At 41.8% G+C, this 26,466-nt stretch overlaps 2 protein-coding genes across 3 annotated transcripts in view; one reads left to right on the forward strand and one right to left on the reverse strand.

Annotated features, from left to right (window-relative positions):
* PRKCZ (protein kinase C zeta) overlaps positions 1-21,545 on the forward strand; it is a 41,902-nt gene extending 20,357 nt beyond the window's left edge. For both annotated transcript variants that reach the window (XM_036396197.2, XM_036396198.2), the window contains 13 exons: positions 1,783-1,914; positions 3,153-3,234; positions 3,492-3,544; positions 5,532-5,720; positions 8,062-8,159; positions 11,287-11,373; positions 11,837-11,972; positions 12,439-12,526; positions 13,584-13,703; positions 14,353-14,432; positions 14,960-15,049; positions 17,920-18,035; positions 18,983-21,545. In XM_036396197.2, coding sequence (XP_036252090.1) covers positions 1,783-1,914; positions 3,153-3,234; positions 3,492-3,544; positions 5,532-5,720; positions 8,062-8,159; positions 11,287-11,373; positions 11,837-11,972; positions 12,439-12,526; positions 13,584-13,703; positions 14,353-14,432; positions 14,960-15,049; positions 17,920-18,035; positions 18,983-19,070 — 1,359 coding nt within the window. In that variant the 3' untranslated portion in view covers positions 19,071-21,545. The remainder of the gene's footprint in view (positions 1-1,782; positions 1,915-3,152; positions 3,235-3,491; positions 3,545-5,531; positions 5,721-8,061; positions 8,160-11,286; positions 11,374-11,836; positions 11,973-12,438; positions 12,527-13,583; positions 13,704-14,352; positions 14,433-14,959; positions 15,050-17,919; positions 18,036-18,982) is intronic.
* Positions 21,546-22,183: 638 nt separating this feature from the next.
* Positions 22,184-25,822, reverse strand: FAAP20 (FA core complex associated protein 20). Its single transcript, XM_036396301.1, has 4 exons — positions 25,714-25,822; positions 24,525-24,672; positions 23,231-23,862; positions 22,184-22,679 (listed from the first exon to the last, which is right to left on the reverse strand). Exons 1-4 carry the CDS (start codon positions 25,815-25,817, stop codon positions 22,607-22,609), a joined length of 957 nt encoding a protein of 318 aa, XP_036252194.1. The 5' UTR covers positions 25,818-25,822; the 3' UTR covers positions 22,184-22,606.
* Between the last annotated feature and the right edge of the window lie 644 nt (positions 25,823-26,466).

Here is a 26,466-nt window from a genome sequence, read left to right on the forward strand (position 1 = left end):
TTCAGCAGGGACATTTTTTCTAATAATTGAAGTAAGAATTTTTTTCTAAAATTTCCCATCCCAAAAATGCTCTGAAAGAAGGAAAAGCCCCTTAAAACTCAGCATTTTATCACTAAATATGTTAAAAATATCATATATATATATGAATTATCACATGGATTTGTATTAATGTATTACAGGAATATAACAATGTATAGTATGAAAGTATATTTTTAATGTTTATTTGCTACATAATAACAACATATTTCCTTTGAAACACTATGAATTCGTAGTGCCACATTAATAATCCTTAATGTTATAGATAGTGGTGTTTAATTTGCAATGAGGCAAATAGTGACTCTACACAGAGATTTTGATACCTCATTAGGATGTCACAATCCTAAACAAGACTGCTTTTATACCTGCATGCAAGTGACATCATACAGAGCCAGAACACAAATCACATCCAGCTGAAGTTAGTAAGCAGATTGGCATAAACTGTAAAATGTGACATTAAAATTGATAAATTTATGAGAAATTATGGTCATGTCTGCATTACTGAATTCAATACCAAATTTCAGTGTTGATGGAATTTTTAAGGCTGGAGTATTGCCTTAAGGATTTTTTCCTGTTTCAGAGTAACCTTTTGCAACTTTTTCAGATCATTCAGATAAATGAACACATGCAAAAATTTGTGTTTTAATCTTGTTGAACATAACATAAAGGTCAATTCTCTGATATGGTTTTGACTGCATGTGAGAGGTATGAAAGGGTTACCTGAATTCCTGGTGGAATTTGGGACCTGCCCCTACTTCCAGGGCTTGACAAGTTTTATTTAGTCTTAATACTACTGCTGCAAAACCTATAAAAGGACACTGAAGGAAGTCTGGTGGGCCAGGAATTTTGGAAGAGGTGGCAATAGATGTCCCAGGCTTCCTCTCATCAGGCAGTTTTGGGGTTGTTTTTCTTTCCTCTGGGCAGTGCAGTTTGAGTTTCTCCTGATGGAGGAGGACTGGCTGCACAGATGAGGGGGATGGAATTAAGTCTTGTTTTCCACAGCTGCCAAAATACAACAATAATTTTATACTGATACTGGGTCTGGGTGACTCCTTGGTGTGCAAGGATCTCAGATTGTTGTTTGGTGCTTTGGGTAGAGTGGATAAAGTGACCATAGCAACCATACAATGATTTAAAAACCTCTCCTGCTAAAGTCAGCACCAGGATGTCTGGCTTCTTCATTTACCCTCATTTTGGTTTAACTCACATGCTCTTTTCTTTCATATGTAAAAACACCACAGGTTTTTGATGCTCAGTGCAACACAGAAGCTTGATATCAGGCATGATTAATGGGTTTAATTATGCAAAGTTTCTACCACTGTTAAAATGTATAGGTGTAGATGTAAAACACTTTTTATACATTGTCTGCTTAACATTTTGTGCCTGTGTGCTCCAACACAATCAGCTCGGGTGCTTCTTATGCATAATTGTGTAGTACAAACTTGTAGCAGTTTTGTTTGGGTGATCTCTGTCAAAACCTGAGATTCTAAATAGACTTATTCTCTAACAAATGATTTGCTAATGTCACACTGTAATGTGTTCCATATGCTCGAGTTATTTATGTAAAAAGAACCGCATTTAGCTGAATTCTGGGTGTGAAGTGTAACCTTCAGCTATTATTATGATTCTGGACATTCTAAAATTACTCCTGAACATCTGGTAGGTGGCTGGGCTGGACTCTTGCTGCTAGAGCTGCTCTTGGCAGCAGGGATTCCCTGCACTGATGGTGAGCGTTGTGCCTTGCAGAGAGCGTACTGTGGCCAGTGCAGTGAAAGGATATGGGGCATCGCAAGGCAAGGCTACAAGTGCATCAACTGCAAGCTGCTGGTCCATAAACGCTGTCACATCCTTGTCCCACTGACCTGCAAAAGGCATATGGTGAGTGTGTGCTCTGGCCAGGGCTCAGGGTGCCTCTCTGGCCTCTGCTGCTCTGGGTAGATGTGAATAATGCAGTGTGGGCCTGGCTGTGGGTTTGTTACACCTGGGAGTATTTGGGTTGCAGTTTCTGTGGAGGACAAGCCTTTGGATTGTGAGCAGACAAAGTGAGAAAGAAAGCTTGTGATGTGACTTGAGCGTGCTCAAGCTTGAATTTGACTTCTCCATTAGACACTGACAAGCTCAGAAGTTATTCCTTGTAGCCTGTGGGAAGGCTTTAAGAACTAAGGCACTATATATAATATATATATTATATAGGTACTACTATATATAATATATATAGTGCCTTAGTTCTTCATTTCTATATATGATATATTTCTACTATAGAACTAATAGTCTTGGTAGAAATCATGTATTAAACATTCCAGCCTGGATGTGCTAATATATTTCTATATATAATTTCTGCACTTCTCTTTTCAGAAGAGTTTATTGCTTTCCTGTTCCTGCCACCTCAGTTTCTCCAGTACTGTTCTCAGTGCTGGTGTCTTTCCTGGGCTTTAAATATCAAAACATCGAAACATCTGTGTATCTCAATTTTAGCCCTTTCTTGTATTCATCCCCAGTATTTCACTGGTGGTTGTGTCATATTTGTGACTTAAAACTTAAACCAGTAATTTTCTTTGCTGGTATTGTATGTGACTTGCCTTGACATTACCAATTCTTTGCCAATTACTTTCTTCATGCTGCTGTACTTCCTGGAATAGTCCTGCTTGTCTTGGGGATGAGCCCAGGGTCCAAATGCAATATAAAATATCTTTTACTGTGGTCTTCACTAATTTATGCATAATGAGCAGCAATTCACGTTTTTATTAAGCAGGAAAGGAATATGCCAATGCTCTAAATGGTGTAACATCATGCTGAAGTGTTTACTTGGTTGTAGGTCCATGTCAAACACTCAGAGGTCTTTAAGTAGAATAAAATGTTGAACTTTGCTGTAAAATCCCCCACTCTTATTTTTAGAAGACAGCCAAGCACCCGTTGCAGCTGCAGGGATTGGCTAATGCAGCACTGAGGTTTTGGTAGGCTGGCTTTACCATGCATTACAAAATGTTCATCTTTGGACATGTAGACTCCAAAACCCAGTTTTCCTGGTGGGAGAGGGCAGGGTCTCCTGAAGGTTCAGGCAGGGCAGTCCCAGGGCTGCATGCCCAGGGGTTTGTTTGTGTGCCTGTGTTTGGCAGGATTCGGTCATGCCTTCCCAGGAACCTCGCTTAGATGACAAAAACGATGAGGCTGATCTCCCTTCAGAGGACACTGATGGAAGTGAGTGCTTTCTTACTTTAGAACCCCTCTTGCCCTCATTTTTTCCTATTCCTGTTTACAAAAGTGGAAAAATATGGTCAATTGGTCAATATGGTCCAGTAATGTTTAAAGCAACCTGGTCAATAAAATTATCAATATGGTCCAGTAATGTTTAAAGCAACCTGGCCATAAGCTACTAAATATCTTTCAGTTTATTGATTTTCAAACTACTTCAGTAAAGGCTTTTATAACTTTTATAACTTTGATTTCTTTTCCAGTTCCCTACATTCCTTCAAACCGAAAACATGACACCATTAAAGATGACTCTGAGGTATGTTCTTAAAATATTTTTGCAATTTGCATTTATGTATATTCCAAATCACAGAATGAATTAGGATGGAAAAGACCTTTGAGATCATCAAGTCCAACCTAATCTTTCTACTTTTTATAAAATAGCTGATTATTTGTTCTGGGCTTTCTGCTCCCCTTTTCAAAAGTCTGGGTTTTGTTTTTTTTCTGAATGTTGATGATTTTTTTTTTAAAGCATTTTTATTGGATTTTTTTCAGATTTCTTCTGTGTTAAGCTGTTGTCATTCCATTCATGATCCAAGATACCTTTTAGCATTTCTGTTTTCTCACTTCCATTTGTTGGAATAACAGTGATTTAGCAGAGGGTTTGACTTTTATGGCCCTTACAACAAACGGTGGCTTTGCCATTGCCTTGTCTGCTGTCCCTAATGGATGCTCACCCTTTGTCACCCTCAGGCTGTTCCTGTGGAACTTGGTTCAGTCTGGTGACCCATTAACCACCCAGCTCTGAGAGGGTTCATATAAATAATACCCAAACATTTCTACACAGCTCCTGTGGAAACACAAGTAGAATAACCTACACTTCAACTCTTCTTTCAGGTCTTTTGGAGAGGCTCTGACTCAATCTCTGCACATCAACAATGTTATTCCTTTAGAGCAGTCTGAAAAATCTGAATATGCTTCAATTCTAAAGGGCTTAAAGACATTTCTTTTAAGAATGCTTCTGGCATGTTTAAAATAAATGGGATGCACTCTGCCCAACACTGGGGTTGCTCTGCTGTTCCCCTCCGAGCGAGGCTGCACCTTTTTCCTTTGCCTCCACTACAATGCTTGTCACTCCCATTCCTTTCACACTTGAGTAGCTCCTGCTCCTGGCTGACTGACTGCCTTATTTTCAGTCATGTAGCTGCAGATTTTTATCTCAAATTCAGAAATGGAAGGGTAGAAATTAAAAGCACATCAGAGAATTTTAATTGCTCACTTAGGCTGTGGTCAGTGCTCAGGTTTGTGTTGAAATTTGGGAGGTGCTGTTTGCTCAGCTGTCCTGCATGGCACTGCTCTGATTGCCCACCTTGCCTTTGAGCTGTTCTGAAATGATTGAAGGTATCCTACAGAAAGGAGTTGGTGTTCTGGGAGCTTTGTCTAGAATCTTTGAGCTTAGAGCAATCTCTTCTAATAGCTGTCAATCCTAGATCAAGATTCTTTATATAAACACTTTCCACAGTTCTGCAGAATGCTGATCTGTCTGCAAGTACAGTAGTGTGAGGTCAGATAAAAATAGGCCACAGAAGTGTGTCAAAGCCTTGGGTAGATTGGTAAAACCTGAAAGTCCAAGTACCTGCTGCATTCATCCAGTTCAGCTGCTCCATCTTCAGTCCCATGTTTTCACATCTCATTCCAGCAAATAGCCAAGGTGATAAAAATTCTCTTTCTTAAATAATGAATTTAAAAATAACATTCTTCATAGTGGAATATTTCCTGCAAATTCTCAGACTTGAGAAACTGAGAATTGCTTCTGTGTGTTCCCAGGAACCTGTTAGAAATCTTAATTTTCATTAAAATTATAGTGAGCTGAACACAGACAGATATATTCATTAGCCAGTTAGTGTTTCCTTATTAATCTTATTTTTAGATAGCCTTCATTAATTTGTGCTGTATCTGTCAGAATATGAATAATGCTCCTCACTTTGTACAAAGGATACAATGTGCATGGCCTGAGGCTCAGGAATTTGGTTAAACCTCATTTCTCAAGGCACTGCCTTCTGCTTTCTAGCAGGGAATATGAAAATGATTAGTTGGATGAACAACTGCCTTGGAAAAACCAGTAACTTTTAGTAAGAGCAAACCCAACATTTCTAAACAAATGTGTTCCAATCAGCATCCAGCCCTGGGTGCCAGTGCCAAGCAGAGTCAGCAAATTCTGTCCAGTGCTTAAAGATCTCTCAGCCCTAATAGTTACTTGCTATGGAGATGTCTTCAGTTTCTAGCATCTGTTTCTTTTTATACAGGATCTCAAACCAGTCATTGATGGAATGGATGGAATTAAGATTTCTCAGGGGCTTGGACTCCAGGACTTTGATTTAATCCGAGTTATTGGCCGTGGAAGTTACGCCAAAGTTCTTCTGGTTCGGTTGAAAAAGAATGATCAGATCTATGCTATGAAAGTGGTGAAAAAAGAGCTGGTCCATGATGATGAGGTAAAATCTGTGTTAATTGCATTCTTTTACATACTATAAAAACTTACTATGCTTTAACAAAAACCATTCAGCTGAACAAGAAGCTCATGTTTCAGACCTCTCTGGCAGAGAAGTTTCTCTGACTTTTGAAGCACCAATCTGACAGAAATGTCCCTTATTTTAATAACAAGTAACAATTACTAATAGTCCTGGTAGAAATCCTGTATTAAACAGTCCAACCTGGATGTGCTAATCTATAAGTGATGAGATAAATGGGCTGGATTTTGTGCATTTAATTTTGAAAGAAATGTGTTTTTAAATGTGTATTCCAAGGCAAAAGCATTGTCTGTGTGTCAGTAAAGGAGCTGAAACTTTGTTCTTACACTCATGCTGGCAGAGCCAATGTGCAAGTGACTCAGTATTCTGAAATATTTCTTCCATGAGTTCAGAAATTATCCTACTGCCATTTGAGATCCCTGTGGTTTTTGTCTGCCACAGAAATCTGCTGCATTTCTCCATTATTTTCAAAATCCTTCAGATTTTTTTTTTAATACAAAATCTCAAAAGCATGAGTTTAGGGGAAAAATTAAAAAGGGAAAGGTTTTGGGTTTTTTTTTATCTTTTTCCCCTCACACACTTTTTTGGAAGTAGGCTGTTTGTGCAAAAAGCATCAAACCCTATTTTAAGTGCTCTTTGTGTTGGTAGTTTCAGTCAGTTGCTCTGTCATCTCTGTCATTATTCCAGAGGCTGGGCTTAGTTCTCCTAAAATCCTTTGGCTCTTATTTATTTGATGTTTCCTTTTTGTGAAGCAAGATGAGGCTGTTGCATGGTTTATTTACAGGTTTCCTTTTTAACATGTGTTTTTCCAAGAAGGTGGCAGCCAAAGCCAAGTCCTGTTTAATGAGTTGTGCAGCTGTTTGGGAAGCAGAGGTAGATGAGAAAAGACTTGCTGGAATTGTGGCTCTCATAATTACATAGAAGATAGAGCTAATTGGTTTTCCTTTTCTCTAAGATAGGCTGCATAATGAAATTCTGGGAATTGATAGGAAATTCAGTGAATTCTGTGAGTGCATGAGATATTGCAAGTAATGGAAATTTCACCTTTGAAGTGTTCCACAAAGAAAGAAAATCAATTACACAGCAAGTACCAGCATGTTTAAATTAGCTGGTGCTTTCAGGGTATGGCTGCTGGAGAGAAGGGAGATGGAGGGAAATCAAATATCTGGGCTTCTGTTCAGGTTTGCTAAGCTTAGTTTTGTTATAAAGCACTGGCACAATCCTAATGCCAAGTGCACTAATGAAGAGTTAATTTAAAGACTCTTAAAGAGAAACTCATTTAGTTAAACCAAGGAGAAGTGGACATATTTGGTGCTTTATTCAAAATTGGATTTTGGTCTGGACTCAGGTTTACCCCTCCAAGGTGATGTGTCTTCACAAGGGTCCACACACAAAACCTAACAGGTTTATTTAATTTCATGGTGACAGTTCTTGGTTTCCTCTGAGACTTCAGTGTCAGCACCCATCCCTGACAGGAAAATCTCATTTCAGGTTTGTGTTTGTCTCCAGATTGGCTGGGAAGCTGGGAATATCTGTGGGCAAAGGAGAATTTTTAGAACAATTGCAATTCTGGTGTATTGGCAGTGTCCTGAGTGTTTGCAGGGTGATCAGTGCATTGCATGAAGGGTGAATGTCTGCTGCTAAACCCAGCTGGCTGGGATGTTTCAATTGTGTGTGGTTTTATGAAATAAAGCTCAAATGCTGTGTTATCACAGCTCTGAGTTTTGCAGCACTGTGCCAGTATCATGCAAACTGGTTTTATGATGTGGTTTTGCACTGGGTATTCAGAACTTCTTCCTGTTGAAGGATTAAAGATATCTGTGATGCTTTTAATGATTTTGGCTGGACCAACTGGGCAGGTTTTGTAGTTTCATTGAATTAAATTTGAATTTCAGATGAGGAGATGAAGTTCAGTTCACTTGAACCTTTTAAACACTGGAGATTCACATTATTTGTGTTACTGGCATGAGCTGCTTCAGCAGCTTTGGGATCATTTATCTCAGAACTGAATTTATTCCATGCAGCAGTGTGAGCAGTTTATCAAATATTGCAGATGTGCTTTATTAACAATGGCTTGGATTTTGTGCAGGCCTTCCTTAAATGGTTAAACAACTTCTGAATGTATAACTGCATTACAATGTTTTGTAATTTCCTCCAGATTTTAAGGGATCCTTGCCTTTCTGAAGGACAATGTAACAATGCCAGTGTGTGTAAGGCAGCACTGGGATGTTCCCAGGTGTTTTTCTGGCAATACCCACAGTGGTCACCCAGCAGGATTTCTGACTGTTCAGTCACTCTGTTTCAGGATATTGACTGGGTACAGACAGAGAAACACGTGTTTGAGCAGGCATCCAGTAACCCATTCCTGGTTGGTTTGCACTCCTGCTTTCAAACAACAAGTCGGTAAGAAAGATCTGAAATTCTTTTATTTTTTTTCTTTTCTTTTTCTCTTGAGAATCTTGGTCATTGTGCTAAACTGCTTCCCCTAAAGCAAGTGTAACCACTGCCAGCTAAACTGCTTCCCCCAAAGCAAGTGTAACCACTGCCTTCACTCAGCCAGGAGTTTTTGGAAGGAAATATCAGCGTTGTCAGGGATTCAGTGCTGCAGCAAAGTCAGTTCTAGGGGGTAGCTCAGAGTGGTGTTGTGGGTCAGAGCTGAAGGGAGGGGGGAATGAGGAAGAGGAGGAGCTGTCCTGCCTTCCTGAGCACAGCCCTGTGAAATGGGGAGCACAGAGCTTCCCAACACTTGACAGCAGCTGCTGCTGGGCAGGCCAGATCAGTTCTCAGCAGTTCCTAAAGAGCTGAGAGCTGGGCTGCCCAGTACAAACCTTTTAGTAATAATATAAACCCCTGCCTGCACAGTGCTCTTGGTACCTAGGAGGCTTAAAAGCCTCTAGAACATATCAGAGCAGTGTGTGATTTTGAGAAAGTGCTTATTTAACTCTTAACTCAGAAATGCTAATTCTTTGTCCCTCTGTGCACAATCCAAATTGGATAATTTGCTGCTTATTTTGCAATTGGAATATGAAGAAAACAAAAAATGTCATGTCCATGCCTGAGTATGTTCCTGGGGAACTGGGATGTGGTTTGGGATATTCTTTGTTTTCACAGGCACCTGCTTGCTGTTACACTTTTATAATGGCCATATATGTCATAATCAGAAAATTGTCATTTATCCAACTCACTTGCAGTGTAGAGTGCAAAGTTTTCAAGTTTTCATGGATTATCCATTCATCCTTAGGAATAATCCCCTGTTTTTTGCAATGTGTATTGCCAAGTTTTAAAATACAAAGCCATGCACTGCACCTTCTCTTCAGTCCCCAAAATTTCACCTCCCTGATGGAGCAGAGGAACTCTCCCGAGCAGGGAAAGCAGAGGCTGAAGGAGCTAAAGGAGCTGATCAGTGTTCTGAAGGTACATGGACCAAGGAGTGCTTGGAAGCAGGGAGAAAGAAATAAAGAATCATCTCCAGAGGTCACTGAGTGAGGATTTGACCAAACAAACTCGTCAGAAAAAATAAAGAAACATTTAGAGAAATAAATAAACAACTGAGAAACTGCTGGGGAAGGCTCTTCAGTTAAACCAACATTCCCCAACGCTTTCTCACCAAACACAAAGTAGAATTGGGCACCTGATATAAAAATTCAAGTGGTCAGGCAGGGTGAGGGATTGAGAAGATTTCTTGTAACTACTGAAACCCAGGAAAAAGCTGAGCCAGCAGCAGGATCCCGTGCATTCCTCTTTGGCAGCTCCACTGACAGAGCTGAGGAGCAGAAAGAGGAAAAAAACCCCAAGCTGAACATAATCAAAGCTTTCTGTATTCCTGCTCTATCTTTATGAGTATTCCTGCTTTTCCAGCCCAGCTGCTTCTTGCAGTGAAACTCTAATTTTTTGTTGGTAACTTCAGCCATTTGCCATGGATATAACCATAATGTCATGAATTCACAATTTGATTATAGCTGTAATGTTATAAAATCATAATTATGACCTCATTTACATCAAGCAGGAAGCACAAAACTGATTCCAAGTGAATAAATTCATCACCATCAGATTGTGTTACGTGGCCCAAAGAAAATGAGTTGTAATAGAACAGGTTGTGACAAGGGTACTGATGGGGGGAAAGCTGCAAAAAATGTTCTTGCTGTTGAATATAGTTTTAAATAAGTTTTTAACAGAAATGTGTAGCTAAATGTGAGGCTAATTGATGCTGTGTGTAGCTGTTTTGTAGCTGCATTGTTTCAGATACCGGTGATGCTATTCCATTATTGTAATAAAATCTATGCCCTGGATTGCCAGAATTGCCAGAGAAGTGTTTTCCAACAGCCTGGAACCTCCATCCTGCAAACCTGGTGGTGTTTCAGTAAATCCTTGTAATCCCAGCAAGGCCTGCCACTGCTGACACTCCTGAATATGACTTGGCAAGGAACTTGCAATTTCAAGTTCTGAATGGTGATAAAACATGGGGGACTTCTAAATAGGATAGGGAAGCTGGAAGCAAAGCACGCCAGGAGTGCTGCAATAAAACACTCAAGGCATTGTTATGTGTTTTGTTTGCTGCTTATTTAATTTCAGTTTAGCATTTATCTTCTTGTGGGGAGGCCACTCAGAGCCCTGCCAGCTGGATTTTGTCCAGTAGATTTTCCTGGTTTAAGTTTTAACACTTTTGAAGTGTTTCAAATGAAGAATCCTTTTCTAAAGAACACTCAGATCACCAGCTAGAGTGACCTGAGAGACTGGAGCACGTGTTCTCCAGAAGGAATGTTTTCCAGTGCGTGCATGTGTGGAAATGAGCTTTCAGCTCATGGAAAATGAGAATGTACAAGGAAATTCTGGGCCAGCCCAGCCTGCCCCAGCAGCTCTGGTCCATCCTGAGCTCTCTCTGACCTTGGCAGCATTGCCTGGATCATATTTTCCCAAGGACAGAAGCTTTCCTGCAGACTGGAACAGAATCCTTCTATCTGCCCAGTTCCACCTGGATCTCTGTCCCTGCTTTGGAGCAGCCTGCTTCAAACATTGATTTTCCAGAGGAACAAACGAGCCCAGAGCTTCCATCTGGTGCCTGTGTTGTGTACAGTGTCACACTTGTTTAATCCATATAATTGTATATTAATGTAATTATTAATGATAATTAATTTATATATACAGGTAAAGGTGGCAGCATTTAAATAAAGGGAGTGTTCCTACATAATATACATCAAATAAGTGCTCTTTTTTCACCTCTTAAATAGCTTTGTATCTATAAGAAATCTGGAAGTCTGAATCAAGAGTGGAAGTGAAAATAGCTCAGATGGGAAGAATAAAACCAGCTTTCCCCTAAATAAAGGGAGTGTTGCTACATAATATACATCAAAGAAGTGCTCTTTTTTCCCCTCTTAACTAGTTTTATAAGCAAATAGACTTAAAGGGTATCCGTAAGAAATCTAGCAGTCAGAATCAAGAGTGGAAGTGGAAATGGCTCAGCTGGGCAGAACAAAAGCAGCATTTCTGGAGAGCTCCCTTGGAATGCATGAACTGTGCTCTGTGCTTTCAGATTGTTCCTGGTCATAGAGTACGTGAATGGGGGGGACCTCATGTTCCACATGCAGCGCCAGAGGAAGCTCCCCGAGGAGCACGCCAGGTAGGTCCTGCCCCAGGCACGCTTTGCTTCTGCTCTGCTGCTTCATGCACTTGGATTCTCAAGTTTGGGGTGTCCTGCCTGGGGAAAAAATGTAAATTTTATTGTTTTGAAGAACCTGAATATTTTTAGAGAGCCAGCAGTTCAGCAGTGTAGCAGTTATTCCAATTTACTCCTCCTTATTGCTTCGTATTTTGGCTTGCTACGTGGAATTTTCAGAATAAAAATCTGTGGAATAAAGAATAAATATTTTTTTAATTAGTAGAAAGAAAAGAAAATATCACTTTTATATAGGGAATAGTCTTATAAGAGGCCAGTGTCCTTATCAATAAATGTACCTTGAGTTTTTTATGCTGCTGATACATAAAAGTTGGCTGTAAAATGATGTTTTAAGATAGATATTTAAATTGCACCAGCTTTTTTACTATCTTAATGCTAATATGAACTTTCTCCTTTTTAATTTCAGGTTTTATGCTGCTGAAATTTGTATTGCTCTAAACTTCCTACATGAAAGAGGCATCATCTACAGAGATTTAAAACTGGACAATGTTCTCTTGGATGCAGAGGGTCATATCAAATTAACAGATTATGGCATGTGCAAGGTAGGGTTTTCCTGACCTTTCTTCTGTCACTCTTGGAGAACACTAAGAAAATTCATTTTCATATTAACACTGGTGTTACTGACCCCAGGATTTGGTTGTGGAATTGGAATTTTATTCTGAAAAAACTTAACTGTTGAATAGAACCACATTTGGAACTGAATTGTTATAGAAGTGGTTTTTTTTTCCTGAATATCTATTTGAAAAGGACTTCCAAATTGTTTAACTGATTTTTTTAAAAATTTATCTGTAAGCAAAATATTATTACCTACATGTTGTGACTCAGTTTTAATCAGCTTTGCTGAGGAGGAGCTGAGGAGTCCTAGGCCATTTTGAGCACTATGAGTATTTATTTTGTGAAAGGAAGCTCTTTAAACTCCCTGAGTAACTCGGGGTTTTAAGTGTAATTAAAGGAAATACCCAGAAAAGGAGGTCAGGTTTTAATTTCTGAAATGATTTCTGCATGTAGGAAGGTTTGGGCCCAGGTGACACTACAAGCACTTTCTGTGGGACACCAAATTACATTGCACCAGAGATCCTCAGAGGAGAAGAATATGGTAAGGCCTAACTACACAACCTATAGTTACAATAAATACAGCTCTAGCTTGGGTCAAATGAATTCTTTTGGTTCAATTAATTTTTTGACTTGCACATTTCTGTGTTAATATATAATAAAACTTGAGTGCTTGTTGTACAGTTTAAATTTTTTCCTGAAATAAAGGGATTTTTTTCTCTTCCTATCACTCATTTCAGCTTCTTTTAAATCATACTTGGCCTGAAAAATATTTATTAAATGATACTATAGGAAAAGATTTAAACTGCAGCTTTGCTGCCTGCAGGATGTTCCTCTACATTTGTCATCCCAGCTGAGAAAGCTCAGGCTCACCCAGGGATGTGTAAATCATGGCAGGGGTTTCAGTATCTCCTGGGGTGACTTTATGGTGTTCATTTCCCCAGTTGTCTGTTTAGCCTGGAATAAGTTGAATGGGCATTTATGATGCCCATTTGCTGTTTAGCCCAGAAATCGCTTTTCCACTTTTCTCCAAGGAAATATTTTCCTGAGCTGGTTGAGGGAGGGGCCACTTAAATCTGCTTTCTAGAGGAACCCCTGTCACTGACATCTTTTATGGAAAATCCTTTTGTTGGGATTTTTTCTTCTGAGAAGCTGAGAGGCCTCAGGAACAACATGTAAGCAATGGTTATCTGCTGCTGTGGGATGCAACAGGTGCAGCTGGGATTGGGCTCATGTGGATGTTTCTAATTAATGGCCAATCACAGCCCAGCTGGCTCAGACTCTCTGAGAGTCACAAGATTTTATTAGCATGCTTTTCTATCTTTTCAAGCCTTCTGATGAAATCCTTTCTTCTATTCTTTTAGTATAGTTTTAATAGAATATATATATGATACAATAATCAATCAGCCTTCTGAAACATGGAGTCAGATCCTCGTCTCTTCCCTCCTCTGGGGCCCCTGTGAACAGCACCACAAACCCCTCTGGGGGTTCTCCCCCTCATTTGCCCTAAGCCAGGACACAGTGCTAAGCCAGCTTTGGTCTGTGTGAGGGAAGATGACATTCCAGGAGTGCTGGCTGAGCCACCTCTGTGTGCCCTGCAGGCTTCAGCGTGGACTGGTGGGCGCTGGGGGTGCTGATGTTCGAGATGATGGCGGGGAGGTCCCCGTTCGACATCATCACTGACAATCCTGACATGAACACTGAAGATTACCTCTTCCAAGGTACAGCCTGGCTTTGGGGTGCTTTGGGGTGGCTACATCCCAAATGGGCAGGTTGATGGCAGGGCTGGGGTTTCCTTTCCCACTGTTACCCCACGGTGCTCCCAACTCCATAACGGGCAAAGCTTCTCTAAAGCAGTTCCTGCACTCCTGGACCAGAATCTGACATGTTCTGCTTGAAGGGCCTGATATCAAATCCATTTCTGTTTAAAATTCTGTTTACAATCACACTTTGCCCTGTACTGAGGAATGAGACTTTTATTCACACAACAAATAATAGCAAATGTAATGAAGGTAACATGTCCCTGAGGAAATCCTGCAATGCCAATAGAACAGTGCCTCTGTTCTGCTTTGCAGTTTTTTGAGAGAGGGGGAAAAAGACAACTGTTGGATTTGTGTTTTGTTTATTTGTAGAAAAAACTCTTCATCAAAATTGGTACTTCTTGGTCAACACTTATGCTGATTTATGCCTGAATTCCTGTATGATTTTTGCATGATTTAAAAAAACTTTGTTTGCATGATTTAAAAAATTAATCTTCATTATCTTCCATTTTCTAACTGATAGCATACCAAAATAATAAATGTTTGTATTGAGTTCATGGTCAATGTCACAAGCCAAAACCCAATATTGCTGTTTTTAAACCTGTCACAGTTATTCTGGAGAAGCCAATCCGGATTCCAAGGTTTCTTTCTGTCAAGGCTTCCCATGTGTTAAAAGGATTTTTAAACAAGGTAAGTAACATTCTCTTATTTTTAGCATCTGAAAGCTGGAAGTCAGAGCTTCCTGTTGAAAGTGATACAGTTAAGAAGTTAATCTGCTTACTATTATAAAATCTATAAACCTTGGTATACTCTATGTTAAAAACCCCATTCAGTCTCAAAATTACTGGGGGAATTCCACAGCATAGGCTTGATGTTCAACTAGGTGCAGGCTTTTAAAAAAGAACTGCAGCTTTGTTTATAAACTCTTTTCTGTAATACTAATTTAATTAAGCTGACTGAAATCTGAAGAGCCATTATCATGAATGGAAAAAAGAAGGACATGAATTATTTGAAGAAGTTGTAAAAGATCATTTAAAATTTAAGTTTCAAATTTTATTTGAAATAAATAATTCAGCATTCTTTGCTAGCCACAGTGTGCTTATCCCAGCAGAGTTTGCACAGTCATGGCAATGCTGGAGTCATCTCTGTGGGCTTTTGGCAAACGTGGGCTGCAAGTGGCTTGCAGTGTGTAATTCCAGTGTCTGTGTTTTCCACAGGATCCCAAAGAAAGGCTTGGCTGCCAGCCCCAGACAGGATTTGCTGATATCAAGTCTCACACGTTTTTCCGCAGCATAGACTGGGACCTGGTAAAAATCCCTGCTTGTGTTTCTGGCTGTTCCAAAGGAATCATTCATTCATTTATTTGTTGTGTGCATAGGCTGGCACCTGGTAAAAATCCCTCCTTTTTTTCTGGGTGTTCCAAAGGAGCCGTTCATTCATTTATTAGTTGTGTGCATATAAACAACCCTGCTGCAAACAGGCAAAATGAATTCTAGAAATCATTAGAAATCATTCTAGAAATCATCATAGTCAAAGTAGTTGTCCTAGTACACCAAAACCCAGCTGAATTTACCAATTCTGTGACTCCTAAAACAAGCAGGATTATGGGGTGGGTGTCAGGGTTCAGTGACCTGAGGAGGAGGAGCAGGATCAGTTCCTTTCGTTAGGTTAGTGGGGTTGTTTATACAGGGACTCTGGTTACAGTTTGCAGATTTTCTTTAGTACTGCTGAGGTGAGGGAGGTTTGTGGTTCATGGTGAAGAAGATGACTTGCATTTCAGTGGGTTTGCAAGCAAATATTGTATCAAAATTGGGTTTTTAAATCTTCTGCTGCTTGGTAATTGTGTTACCTTCTGTCTCCAGTGCAGAGCCATCCCAGAAATGCCATTATAACAGTTATTGACGCTGGTTTTCAAATATTCTGCTACCTGGTAATTGTGTTACCTTCTGTCTCCAGTGCAGAAACCATCCCAGAAATGCCATAATAACATTTATTGACATTTGAGCATTAAAGCTGTAGAGTCTGGAGCTCCTCCCTGGCAGCATTACATTTTCAATAGGTAGTTAACAATTGCAAAGTGTGTCTGTAGTATTTCCATAGTCTGGGGAGGCTGCAGGAAGTGTGGGAAGAGGCAGCACTAACATGAAAGAGCTCAGATGAGAGAAAGCTGCACAGTTGCATTTTCCCTTTGAAGCTGCTGCTCTGAATTTCATTGTAACATTCTTCAGAGAGCACAGTGCAGCAGGAATTGGTGCTTTAAAACACCTGATGTTTACAAAATCCTCCCAGTAACGAGGGCTGTCCTTAATTTTGTCAGACATCCCTTGCTTGGAGTTCTCCCTTCAACCTTAGTGGGATTTCTTTTGGTTTGTTGTTGGGTTTTGGTGGGGTTTTTTTGTTTTTTAGTCTTTTATTTTTTGCTATCTTGTGATGCCCCAGTGCAGCTCACCTGGAGGTGTGGAGCTCTATTTTGTTTATTTGTCAAAAAAACTCTTAATCAAAATTGGTATTTCTTATGCTGATTGAATTTTTACATTTTCTAACATATTTTTATGGCTGAAAGCTTTAATATTAAATCCCTATTTTTTAAAAAAAGGGAAGATTTAGGTGATCTGTTTTGTGATATGATTAGGACAGTTCTGCTCAGGAGGATCAACGTCAGAGAAATTTGAAGTTAAATTTCTAATAAGTTTGAATTTGAAGTTAAATTTCTAATAAGTTTTGGCAAATGTACTCAGGAAAAAATGAGAAAATACTTGGAAAGCTTTTTTAGTTACTAGAATCTCTTACTCACCACCTGCATTTCAAAGAAAACATTTGGATTTAAAAGCTTTTCCAAATCTTTTCAAGTTGTAACAGAAGGAAAGGAGCCTAACACCAACTTTAAAACTTGTTCTGTGTGGAGCTTGAGCTAAATGGAAAAATAAACACAGGGAAAGAGAGCAGCCAGCCCAGAACATTTTTGCTGGTGTTGGTCATCCCAAGTGCGTGGCACAGCCCAGAGCACTCGAGGCTGCTCACTCTGCTGCAGGAGGCTCAGCAGCATCCAGGGCAGGTCTGGTTTGGATGGTTTGGGGATATTCAGCCTGTTCTTATCTCAGTGCCTGTTTCATGGTGTTTACCCATGACCTGCTGGAGTAAGAGCTACAAAGCCACAGCTCCTGTTTGCAGTGAGGGGCTTTCTAGAGCTGCTTTTTCATTCATTTTCTCAAGTTAAAGGCTGCAGGTTCTCTCTGGCTGATTTAAGAGAGCATTTATGCTGTACTGAGTATAACAAAGGAGGGAGTCTGATGTTTAACCCCTTGTGCAATAATGCCTGCATGTGAGTGTGTGGTACCAGCTCACAGGGACAGTCCTGCCACCAAAATATTCATTTTGCTGGTTCCTTCACGTTGCCATTCTTGTTTGGGAGGAGCTGATTGTTTCTTCCTCATCAGTTTGATTTCATGGTGCTTTCCCAGACCTGATCATTGATGGGCTGTTGATGTATTAATGCACCACCCTGGGACAGTTCCACAGTTCCCTCCTATCTCCATCTGTACTTCCTGTGCTCTTGTGTGAAACCCAAAATCCAAGATTTTTCTGGGATTTATTCCCTGTTTTGTTTGCTCTGTACCAAGCATCATGAGAGATTCTGACCTTAAAATCAGGATTTTATCTGATGTTGGTAATACAAGTGATCATATTGATCAGTGGTCACTGCTACTTACTGTCACCAGTTACCTGTCCTGAGGTAGATTATGGAGGTCTGCAGCCTAGACAGCTTTTTACCTGAATATAAATGTCAGAATTAGAATGTTGGTGTCTGTGCTACCATGAATTGGTCTATGTGACAGATTGCACACAAATGAGGAAGGAAAGTAGGTCGATTCCTCAGGAACAAAAGTAAATATATTGTGCTAACTGCTGTATTGCAGCACTGTGGGAATTCATCAATCCTGAATCTAATCTACCAATTTAGATAAAACTTAAAGGGCTGAATTATTTGTGGCATTTTTATTTTAAAATGCAGAGCAGTAACTATATTGCTGTGCGTTGCCTGGCTTGTAGGCCATACCACTTGGTACTTTGATGTTCCTTTCCAAGAGCATTTACAGCAGTTGGATTTGAATTTCCTGAGGCATGCTGGAACTCTTACCCACTGTAATTCTGTCCTTTTCCCCACATTTGGGTAAAGCTGGAGAAGAAGCAGACGACGCCCCCGTTCCAGCCGCAGATCACGGACGATTACGGCTTGGACAACTTCGACACGCAGTTCACCAGCGAGCCCGTGCAGCTCACCCCAGATGATGAGTATGTGCTGCCCTGCCCCAGCCAGCTGCACAGCTGGGATTCATTCAGAGAGCAGCTGGAAATCACTAAGAGCCTGTGTGTGTGTGTGTGTGTTGGTGTGCTTAGGTTCCCCTTTCCACAAAGGGGATGGCACTGCTGGGCTGCGTTCCTTGAGCTTTTCTTGCAGCATCAGCCTCATTGTGTGGTAGATGGCAAAAGCTCACGTACAGCCACAGCCAAAGGTTTCTTTCACAGAATTCAGAGTGACCAGGTTGGAAGAGACCTTAAAGATCATCAAGTCCAACCCAGCCCCAACCCCTCAGCTAAACCCTGGCACCAGTGCCACATCCAGGGATGGTGACTCCAGCACCTCCCCGGTTCCTGGGAATTCCTAAATTCACAGAATTCCCCCAAAATCACCAGGTTGGAAGAGACCTTCAAGACCATTGACCCAACACCTCAACTCAACCCTGGCACCCAGTGCCACATCCAGGCTTTGTTAAACACACCCAGGGATGGGGACTCCAGCACCTCCCTGGGCAGCCACTCCAGAACTTTATCACCTTTCTGGAAAAAACTTCTTCCTAATATCCAACCTGTATTTCCCTTGGTGCAGCTTGAGACTTTGTTACAGAGCATCTTAAACACATTTTAGCCAATAGCACATTGCTAAAACTTAGAGACAGTTATTTTAGCCAATTACTTCATGTACACATACACCTGCTCCACACAATGTTTGCTTGTCTTCTTTCTATTAACAATACACAATACACCATTATTAAGCTTAAAACCTTTTACTATCTTGCTTCTAAAAATCCTCTCACCTTTACTATTTCCCACAATTATGTACTTGCCATTAGAACTTGGTCATGTTACAGTAAATTGGAAACTCTTTGTATCTTGCATTATATGGTGGAAGGCTGCCCAGTGTTCTGGTAAACTAAACCCTGCTCTCATTTGTTTTTCAGGGATATAATAAAGAGAATAGATCAGTCAGAATTTGAAGGATTTGAATATATTAATCCATTGTTGCTGTCAACAGAAGAGACAGTATGAAGGAATGACCTCGTTGGGGACAGTGTGAATGACATTAATTTATCCTTAACTACAGTATATGCATGCGAGGCTGGGACTGCTCACTCTGGATGGAGACCAATGATCTAAAAACAAATTTGCTGCTGAAAATCAAAGAAGAGAATTATGATTTTGGTGGGTGTCCTCTGCCACTTAGTGATTCTTAAGTTCTGGGCACTGACACAACTGGCTTCATTAATGAAGGAATTTGCATTTTGTGCCTGTTTCATGAAGGATTGAAACGTTCATTGCATCCCTGCAAAAGGAGATCATGAGAAACTTTGAGATCCACACACTTTCTACAAACATTCGATGCAATGAGCTCCCAGTTGAAGAGTATTACAGTGTAACATCCTGAAGAATAAAATATATTACAGTGGTGTTGAAGCTTATTTTTGATGCCTTTTTTCACAAGTGGTACCTGTCTAAACATCTCAGATATATTTAAAAGGAGTTGTGTTTTATTAGCAATCAAAACATAAATTTGGGTACAAGATTTAAGTGCCTAAATGGATAAACTGCATTGAAGGATTATTGCATATTTGGGACGTTCTTACACCTGGTAAGTTCTGCTTGCTAATATTAAATAAAATTCCATCTGAAACGTACAGTTCACAGCTGCAGCCTGATGTTTAGTTGCATTTTTTCAGAATTTGGAATGCAGAGTGACTCAGTGAGATTAATTCCAAATTAGAATTTACGGTATCAATTACAGAATCTGTTGTCTTAAACTCCAAATTTACCAAAACGTAGAGATTGAAGAAATCTAAATTTGCACACAAAGGATTTCTAAACATACTTAAGCAGTGCCTACACCTACAATGATATTGTGTTGTATATTAGATTTTTGAAAAGTATTTTTATCAACAATACAAATATTCAGATGTAGAGCAAAAGCATAGTAAAGCATAGCCTTAAAGTAGTAAATCTAGAATAACCATAAGATAAAATCCACTTTCCTGATAAAGCACACCTCCTGCTTATGATAAACTGTCTGCTTACAGTTGCTCAGTGTGCATTAATAACTAATTAATCATTCTGCAGCAGAGAATGGGATCTTTCAGCAAAATGATTTGCATCAAAGCAGTACAATTCTTTTAATGGCAGAAAAACAAATACCTAAGAAATTGGAAGAAGCAGAAGACAACTGTGGAATCCCTTGTGGTGGGAGCTGGGGGAGCCGGGGCGGGCTCAGCTCTGCCCTCGGGCTGGGCTCCAGGGCTGCTGGGGGAGGGAGACGCGCGCCCTGCGCTGGCCTCTGACCTCACCGGGCCAACAGGAGAAATTGGGACACTTCACTCTCTTTACATTAACCTATGGTTTTCTCAGGGTACAGCATTGCATTAGGTGCTGAACATGACATCTTTGGGATTCACATCCAAGTCATGAGGTGCTAGGACCAGACTGCCAAAACATTGTTTGAAATAGTCAATTAATCATTGATTAACAATCTAGGTTTTGTATCCCCTCTTAGCCACAATTATGCAGACCTGTGGTTGTTTAGTTCTATGAATCCCATTCAGGTTTCAGTTGTGGGTTTCTCTGTTGGACTGTAGCTTTTCATATTCAGCAAAATGTCTTTTAATCAACACTAAATAATTTAACTAGGAAAAAGTACTTGCCTCAAATGCCTGGACTTTAGATACTTTATTATCTACTAAAGGCAACATTACCTTTTAAATGTAATCTGACATTTTTTAATTGTTCCTTTTCCCCTTTTCCTTCTTATTTTATTTCCCCTGAATAATTTCCTGTTCAGTGTTTTGAACTCCCCTGGTACTAAGGCTAATCAGTAGTGATCAGAGTGACTGCAGGCAGCTCATGAAAGGAACTGTGACAGGTTAAGCTGTCCTTTGACATGCCAGGGCATGGAACTTGAAACTGGAAATATTAGAAATGTGGGTTGGGGTTTTTTTTAACCTTTTTTTCCAGGTTTCAGACATTTTGGGAGGGAGGGAAGGAAGAATAGAAAGACACATTTTGCTAATCAAACATTGTAAAGACTATTTGATTTTTATTTAAGAATTTACAGGCATTTACAATGTTGCTGTGTTGCCAAATAGTTTGCTGGGTACAAGTTTGGTTGCTCATGTGCAAGTGTTTGAATAATGTTCTGTTCATGATGAAGGGGAAATTTTTTATATAAAGTACTTGTTTTATAAATAAAAGAAAATGAAGGATGTAATTAAATGTGTGGTTTGGAAAAAAAAAAATCCTAATATATTACAAATGGATCTGGTAATGATATATAGTTGTCTTATTTGAAATAGTAAATGAAAATTCTAGCTAATTTAATGATTGTAAAACAGTAAATATGTTCTTGTAGTTTTGTATAATTAATTAGTTGGGATCTTTGCTGACCAGTTTTAATTGTGCAGAAGATGGTATACTAATCCATAACAGCTGAGATCATTTATATTCTTGCACATCTATTAAAGACTTTAATGAAAAAGTTAACAGACTGTTGTTATTTATCAGTGAAATGGGCCGTGTCCAACCTCTGAAGCAGACCCCACTGTAAATCAAATCTCCAGGAGCTCCTGTATTTTTGTGCTGTACCCTGTGTTTATTCTGTACCTGGATCCCAGCTCAGCTGCAGGATTTGAGGTCCAGGGCACAGGGAAATGAGCCACAGCAGCTTGGTGACCTCATCCCTTGGTTTGTGGTTACTGAGCTGGCCCTAAATGTCATTTATTGTCATTGCCAGGCTTGGCAAGCGTTCCCCTGCTCCTCCTGAGGAGTGACCACAGAGCAGCTGGGCCCCTCCCAGCCCCAGCAGGCTCTGGGCAGTTCTGCTCCGTGTGCAGCTGGTACCAAAATCAGCTCCTTTGGCTGTGTTCAATCTCCCTTTGCAGCCCAGCACTGGGACACTGCAGCCTCATTAGCCCAGTCGTGTTAATCACCTGTAAACACTGATAGAGACTTAGAAACCTGCACTGCAAGGGTTTGAGTTTAGCTGGGCTCCTTCAGAAACATAAAACCCCCACACCCTCTATTTGGTTTGAGCTGTGTTTTCTCTTCAATAGCTACACTCTCAGGATCAATGATACAATTACACTTTCTTACTTAGGTATTAAAACAACAAGAATGCCAAATTCAAATTACTTTTTAACTGAGTTTATTTTCATAGATTATCTGTTTAGAAAAAAAAAGTAATACACTAAGTAACAGTTGTCTTTTGCTCAGCTGCTTTCTTCTGTCCTGAGAGATTCAGAACGCTGGTGCATCAGACAAAGCTGAAGGGATTTCAGTAGTGCATTTCTTCAGGAGTACCAAGCCTGATTTCCCTGGGGGCCTCTGGGACATCCCAGAGCACCATTTCCAGAACTAGAATGACTTTATGTGCATTTGAGAGGCTTTAAAATAAACCAAAACCAAAACCAAATAGGCAGGTGGCACTTATCCTTCTGCTGAGTTAGTGGTTGAAGTCAGAGACAAGGATGTGCTTCCTTGGCACATTTTTCCTTTGAGGAAGCTTCGTCCTTGGCCTGGCTGCCGTGCTCCCCGCTCCTCTGGGTCTACCACATGACATCATCTGCACTTTCAGACAAGCACCTGGCAAGGTGCCCATCGATGTCCAGCTGGGAGAGTCTGCAAACACAAACAGTCACTGCAATCCTTCTGCCTTCACTCCCTCCCACAAGTGTTCTGGTACCTCAGTGGGGCACTCAGTCCTGTGCCCAAATCCTCTACCAAAACCTCCCACCCTTGCTGTTACTGCTGCTCAAACTGGAGCTGAGTAGCACAGACCTGATGCATTTTAAGCTTTCTGTCTAAGTCTCTTGACAGAAGGACCAAAATTGTCTAAATATTAATGTAGCCACTCCTTGTCTCCCTGTTCAGCCTCCCAACAACAGGGAAAGTGGCCCCCAACAGAGCTGGCAGGGTTAGAGGACCTGTGTAAAAGCCCATTTTCAGCAACTCTGGCAGGCAAGGTACTATGACACTGTGTTAACATTTCTTACTGTAGGGCAGATACTCAACTCGTGAATGGGATTAAAGTATGTCATTCTGACAGCTAAAAAGGACCTTACATAGAGGTTTTGTCTGCTTTTGTTATTGTGTACATAGAGGATGCCTCCAGAACTTGCTGTGGTTCATTTATGGGAAAGTGATGAAAAAAAAACAAAACACAAACTTACCTTCCACTAAACTGCATCAGACACATGGGACAACTGTCAAGAGCTGAAGCTGCTTCACTCTGGTTTTCCTCCTTCTCCTTGTGGCTCTGAGCCCCAGGAGCACCCCTGGGCTGAGGCTTCTCCACAGGCACCCCCGTGGCCTCCCCTGCTGGAAGCTCCTCCTGGTGTGTCTGGATTTGAGGCTTTTCCTCACCCTGTTCTCTCCTGCCTGCCCTGCTGCTCTGTGCAGTCCCTGTGTGCTGCTGCTGCTGCTGAGGGCCCAGAGCTCCTGCAGGGCTTTGTACCAGCGCCGAGGGCTGTGCTGAGCTGCTGTGCCCGGGGAGTTTGCAAGGCTTGGGACTCACACCCAGCTCTGAAACACCTTCTGTGCCTGCTCCAGAGGCAGTTTGGGCTTGATCTGTACTGGCTCCCCTGCAGGTTTCCTCAGCTGTGGATGATAAACTCTTCAGTTTATCTGCTTGGCCCTGGCCTTTATGAAATTCATTGCTCGGGCTCTGTGCTGGCTGCTGGGAGCTCAGATCCGTGGGGTTCAGACATTTTTCTTGGTGAAAAGATGGGAATGATACCCACTGAAAGTCTTTAGTTCCAACTGTAAAGACTTCCTGGTGTTCTGGACTCTTTTCCTGTTGTTTCTACAACACACACACACACAGAGAATGTCTTAAGCACATGGAGCTCAATCAATACCTAAACCCAGGCTTTGAGAACACATTGCAAATACTGAGAAAACTGAACTACAGGAAAGAAAAGAACATTTTATTTATGTCCCTCCTCCAGGAGCCCATGGAGCTGATGGAATATGGGTCTTCCCTCAGCCTTTCTAAATGGATACAATGGGTACTCATGTTCCAGAGAGACTAAGGATGAAAAAACAACCTGCTGCTGTTCAGGGGAGGAAAAAGTACTTTATAAAGACTGATTTTGATGTTGTGATCTTGCCTGATGTCACTGGAGTGATGTCAGGGTGGGTTCTGTGCAATTAACCCCTCCATTACAGCTTGCCTTTCCAGTTTCATTCCTTAGGGAGATGCTGGTGTTTATGGCAATCAGCATCCTTACACAGGCTCCCTCTTCCCAGCAAAATGTTGGAAAGAATTTGCTGTACTGCCAAAAAAGCCTCTTGTAGCTGTCCTTATATTCCCTGCCACGCCATGCCCAGGCACAGCACTGCACACAGAGATTAAAGAGCTGAAAGCCCACATCTCTAAAAGCTATTTCATGTTGTTTCCCATTAAGCAGGCTGTCGCTATTGGAAGCAGGAACAAAGTGCAAAAACAAGGATACAGCACGCTACCTTTTCCAAGAACTCTGGAAAGCTGGGCACTGTGTCCCAGTTTGTGCACTCTGAATCTTGACTGATGTCTTTCAGTAGCAAAAGCCAGGTCTTTTCACACTCATTTAATTCTTCCTTTTCAAACCAGGAACATCTGTCAGTCGATGCCCTGTAAAGACACAGTCCAATAGTTTGAAGGTGGGAGAGAACAAAGAAAATGCTCTTAACACTGATACCAGTTTGCCTCTTTTTATTGGAACACAAAGACATTATTGAGCCTGCAAACTATTTTTGCAGCTTTATATGACTTATGTAATTTGGGCAGCTAGCAAAAAATGAATGTCTAAATGCTTTCCTTTCTGCTGGTAACAAATGAGCAGTAGGCATCTATCACTATCCTCACTTCCAAGTGAAGCAGTTAAGTGCAGCCACTGTTTTATCTTCTCAAATACCCAACTTAACACCTGCTGAGCACAGAAATCATGGAAGTGTTTGCACTGAGGGTGGCAATTGCATCAGTTCCCGTGTATGTCTGGACATTCCCACACTGCCATTTGAAATTACTGATTATCTTCCTAAAAAACTTGATTAAATTGATCCTAGGAACTATAAGCACTAACAGGTAATGTATAAAGACAATTCCAAGAGAAGGATGGATTGTTTATGTCACAATGGTATTTCCAGCATTCTTCCTGATGCGTTTGCTTGGGTCGCTGTCCAAGAATGGAGCTGTACAGGGAAGAAATTAGAAACAACACAAAGAGCAGTGATCAACCTCTCCCAGCCCATGGTGGAAGGGACTCGGCTGAGCCCCAGGCTCGAACACAAACCGAGCCACTCTGCGTTCCGTCCTCCCAAACTCCAGAGCTGGGAAAACCAGAAAATATTTCTGCGCTCCTGTGAGCCATATTCTGGAAGAAAGAAAACTAAGTTTTCATACATTGACGTTTCTCAGGCCCTGTCCCCTCTAGTGCTGTTCTGTGCCGAGGAACGTGCGGAAGGCGTGGGGCACGCTGTGCTCTACCCTGCAGTTTTATCCCTATTTTTTAAAGGCGCTACGGGCGGTGTTTGATGAAATAACCTTTAACAGACACAGATCTGACCGCGAAACGCCGCGAGTCGCCGGCGCGGTGCACCCTGGCCTGCAGAGCCGATCCGATCCCCCCCGGAGCTGATTCCTTCCCTCAGGACCGATCCGGTCCCGACTCACTGGGGCCGCGGCGGGGGCTCGGGGCAGGGGCTGCGCTCCCGGCCGCGGGCGGGCGGCGCCGTCCGCGGCTTCAGGCGCAGCTTGGCGGCTCCTTCCTCACACATGGCCGAGGCTCCCCGCGCCTCGCCGAGGGACGGCGCTGGCGGCCGCGGGAGGGCGGGGAGTGAGGGCGGCCGGGGCTTCCTCCTTCTCTTCCTCCTCCTCCTCCTGCCCCGGGCGCGCTGCCGGGGCTGTGACTCTCCGCCCTCAGAGCCGCCCTCAGAGCCGCCCTCAGAGCCGCCCTCAGAGCCGCCCTCAGAGCCGCCCTCAGAGCCGCCCTCAGAGCCGCCCTCAGAGCCGCCCTCAGAGCCGCCCTCACGGCGCGGGGGTGGCCGGAGACGGTGAGCGGTGCTGAGGGCGCCCTGAGGGGAGCCCTGGCGTTCCGCATCCCCTGCACCCCTCAGCCGCCGGCGGCTGGTCTGTCTCGAAAACAGCCCTTTTTTGTGTTGCTTTTACCCTCAAACTTATGTTTTTATAGGGTTTTGGTGTGTTGGGAAGTGCAGGGTCAGGGCTGTGCTGGGTGGTCCCCGTGGCTGAGGGGGACAAGATGGCGCCGGGTGGGGCCTGGCCGATCCCGCCCTGGCTCTGGAGCTGCTGAGGGGGCCAGACCCAAAGGTGTTCTTCCAAAAAGTAAAACGGATTGGGAGCGCACCTCTGACCTAATTTCGCTTTTAGAGAAGAGTCTGAAGTGATGCGATTTGACGTTTTTGGCTG

The sequence above is a fragment of the Molothrus ater genome, chromosome 23 (genome assembly GCF_012460135.2).
Source record: "Molothrus ater isolate BHLD 08-10-18 breed brown headed cowbird chromosome 23, BPBGC_Mater_1.1, whole genome shotgun sequence".
Lineage (NCBI taxonomy): Eukaryota > Metazoa > Chordata > Aves > Passeriformes > Icteridae > Molothrus > Molothrus ater.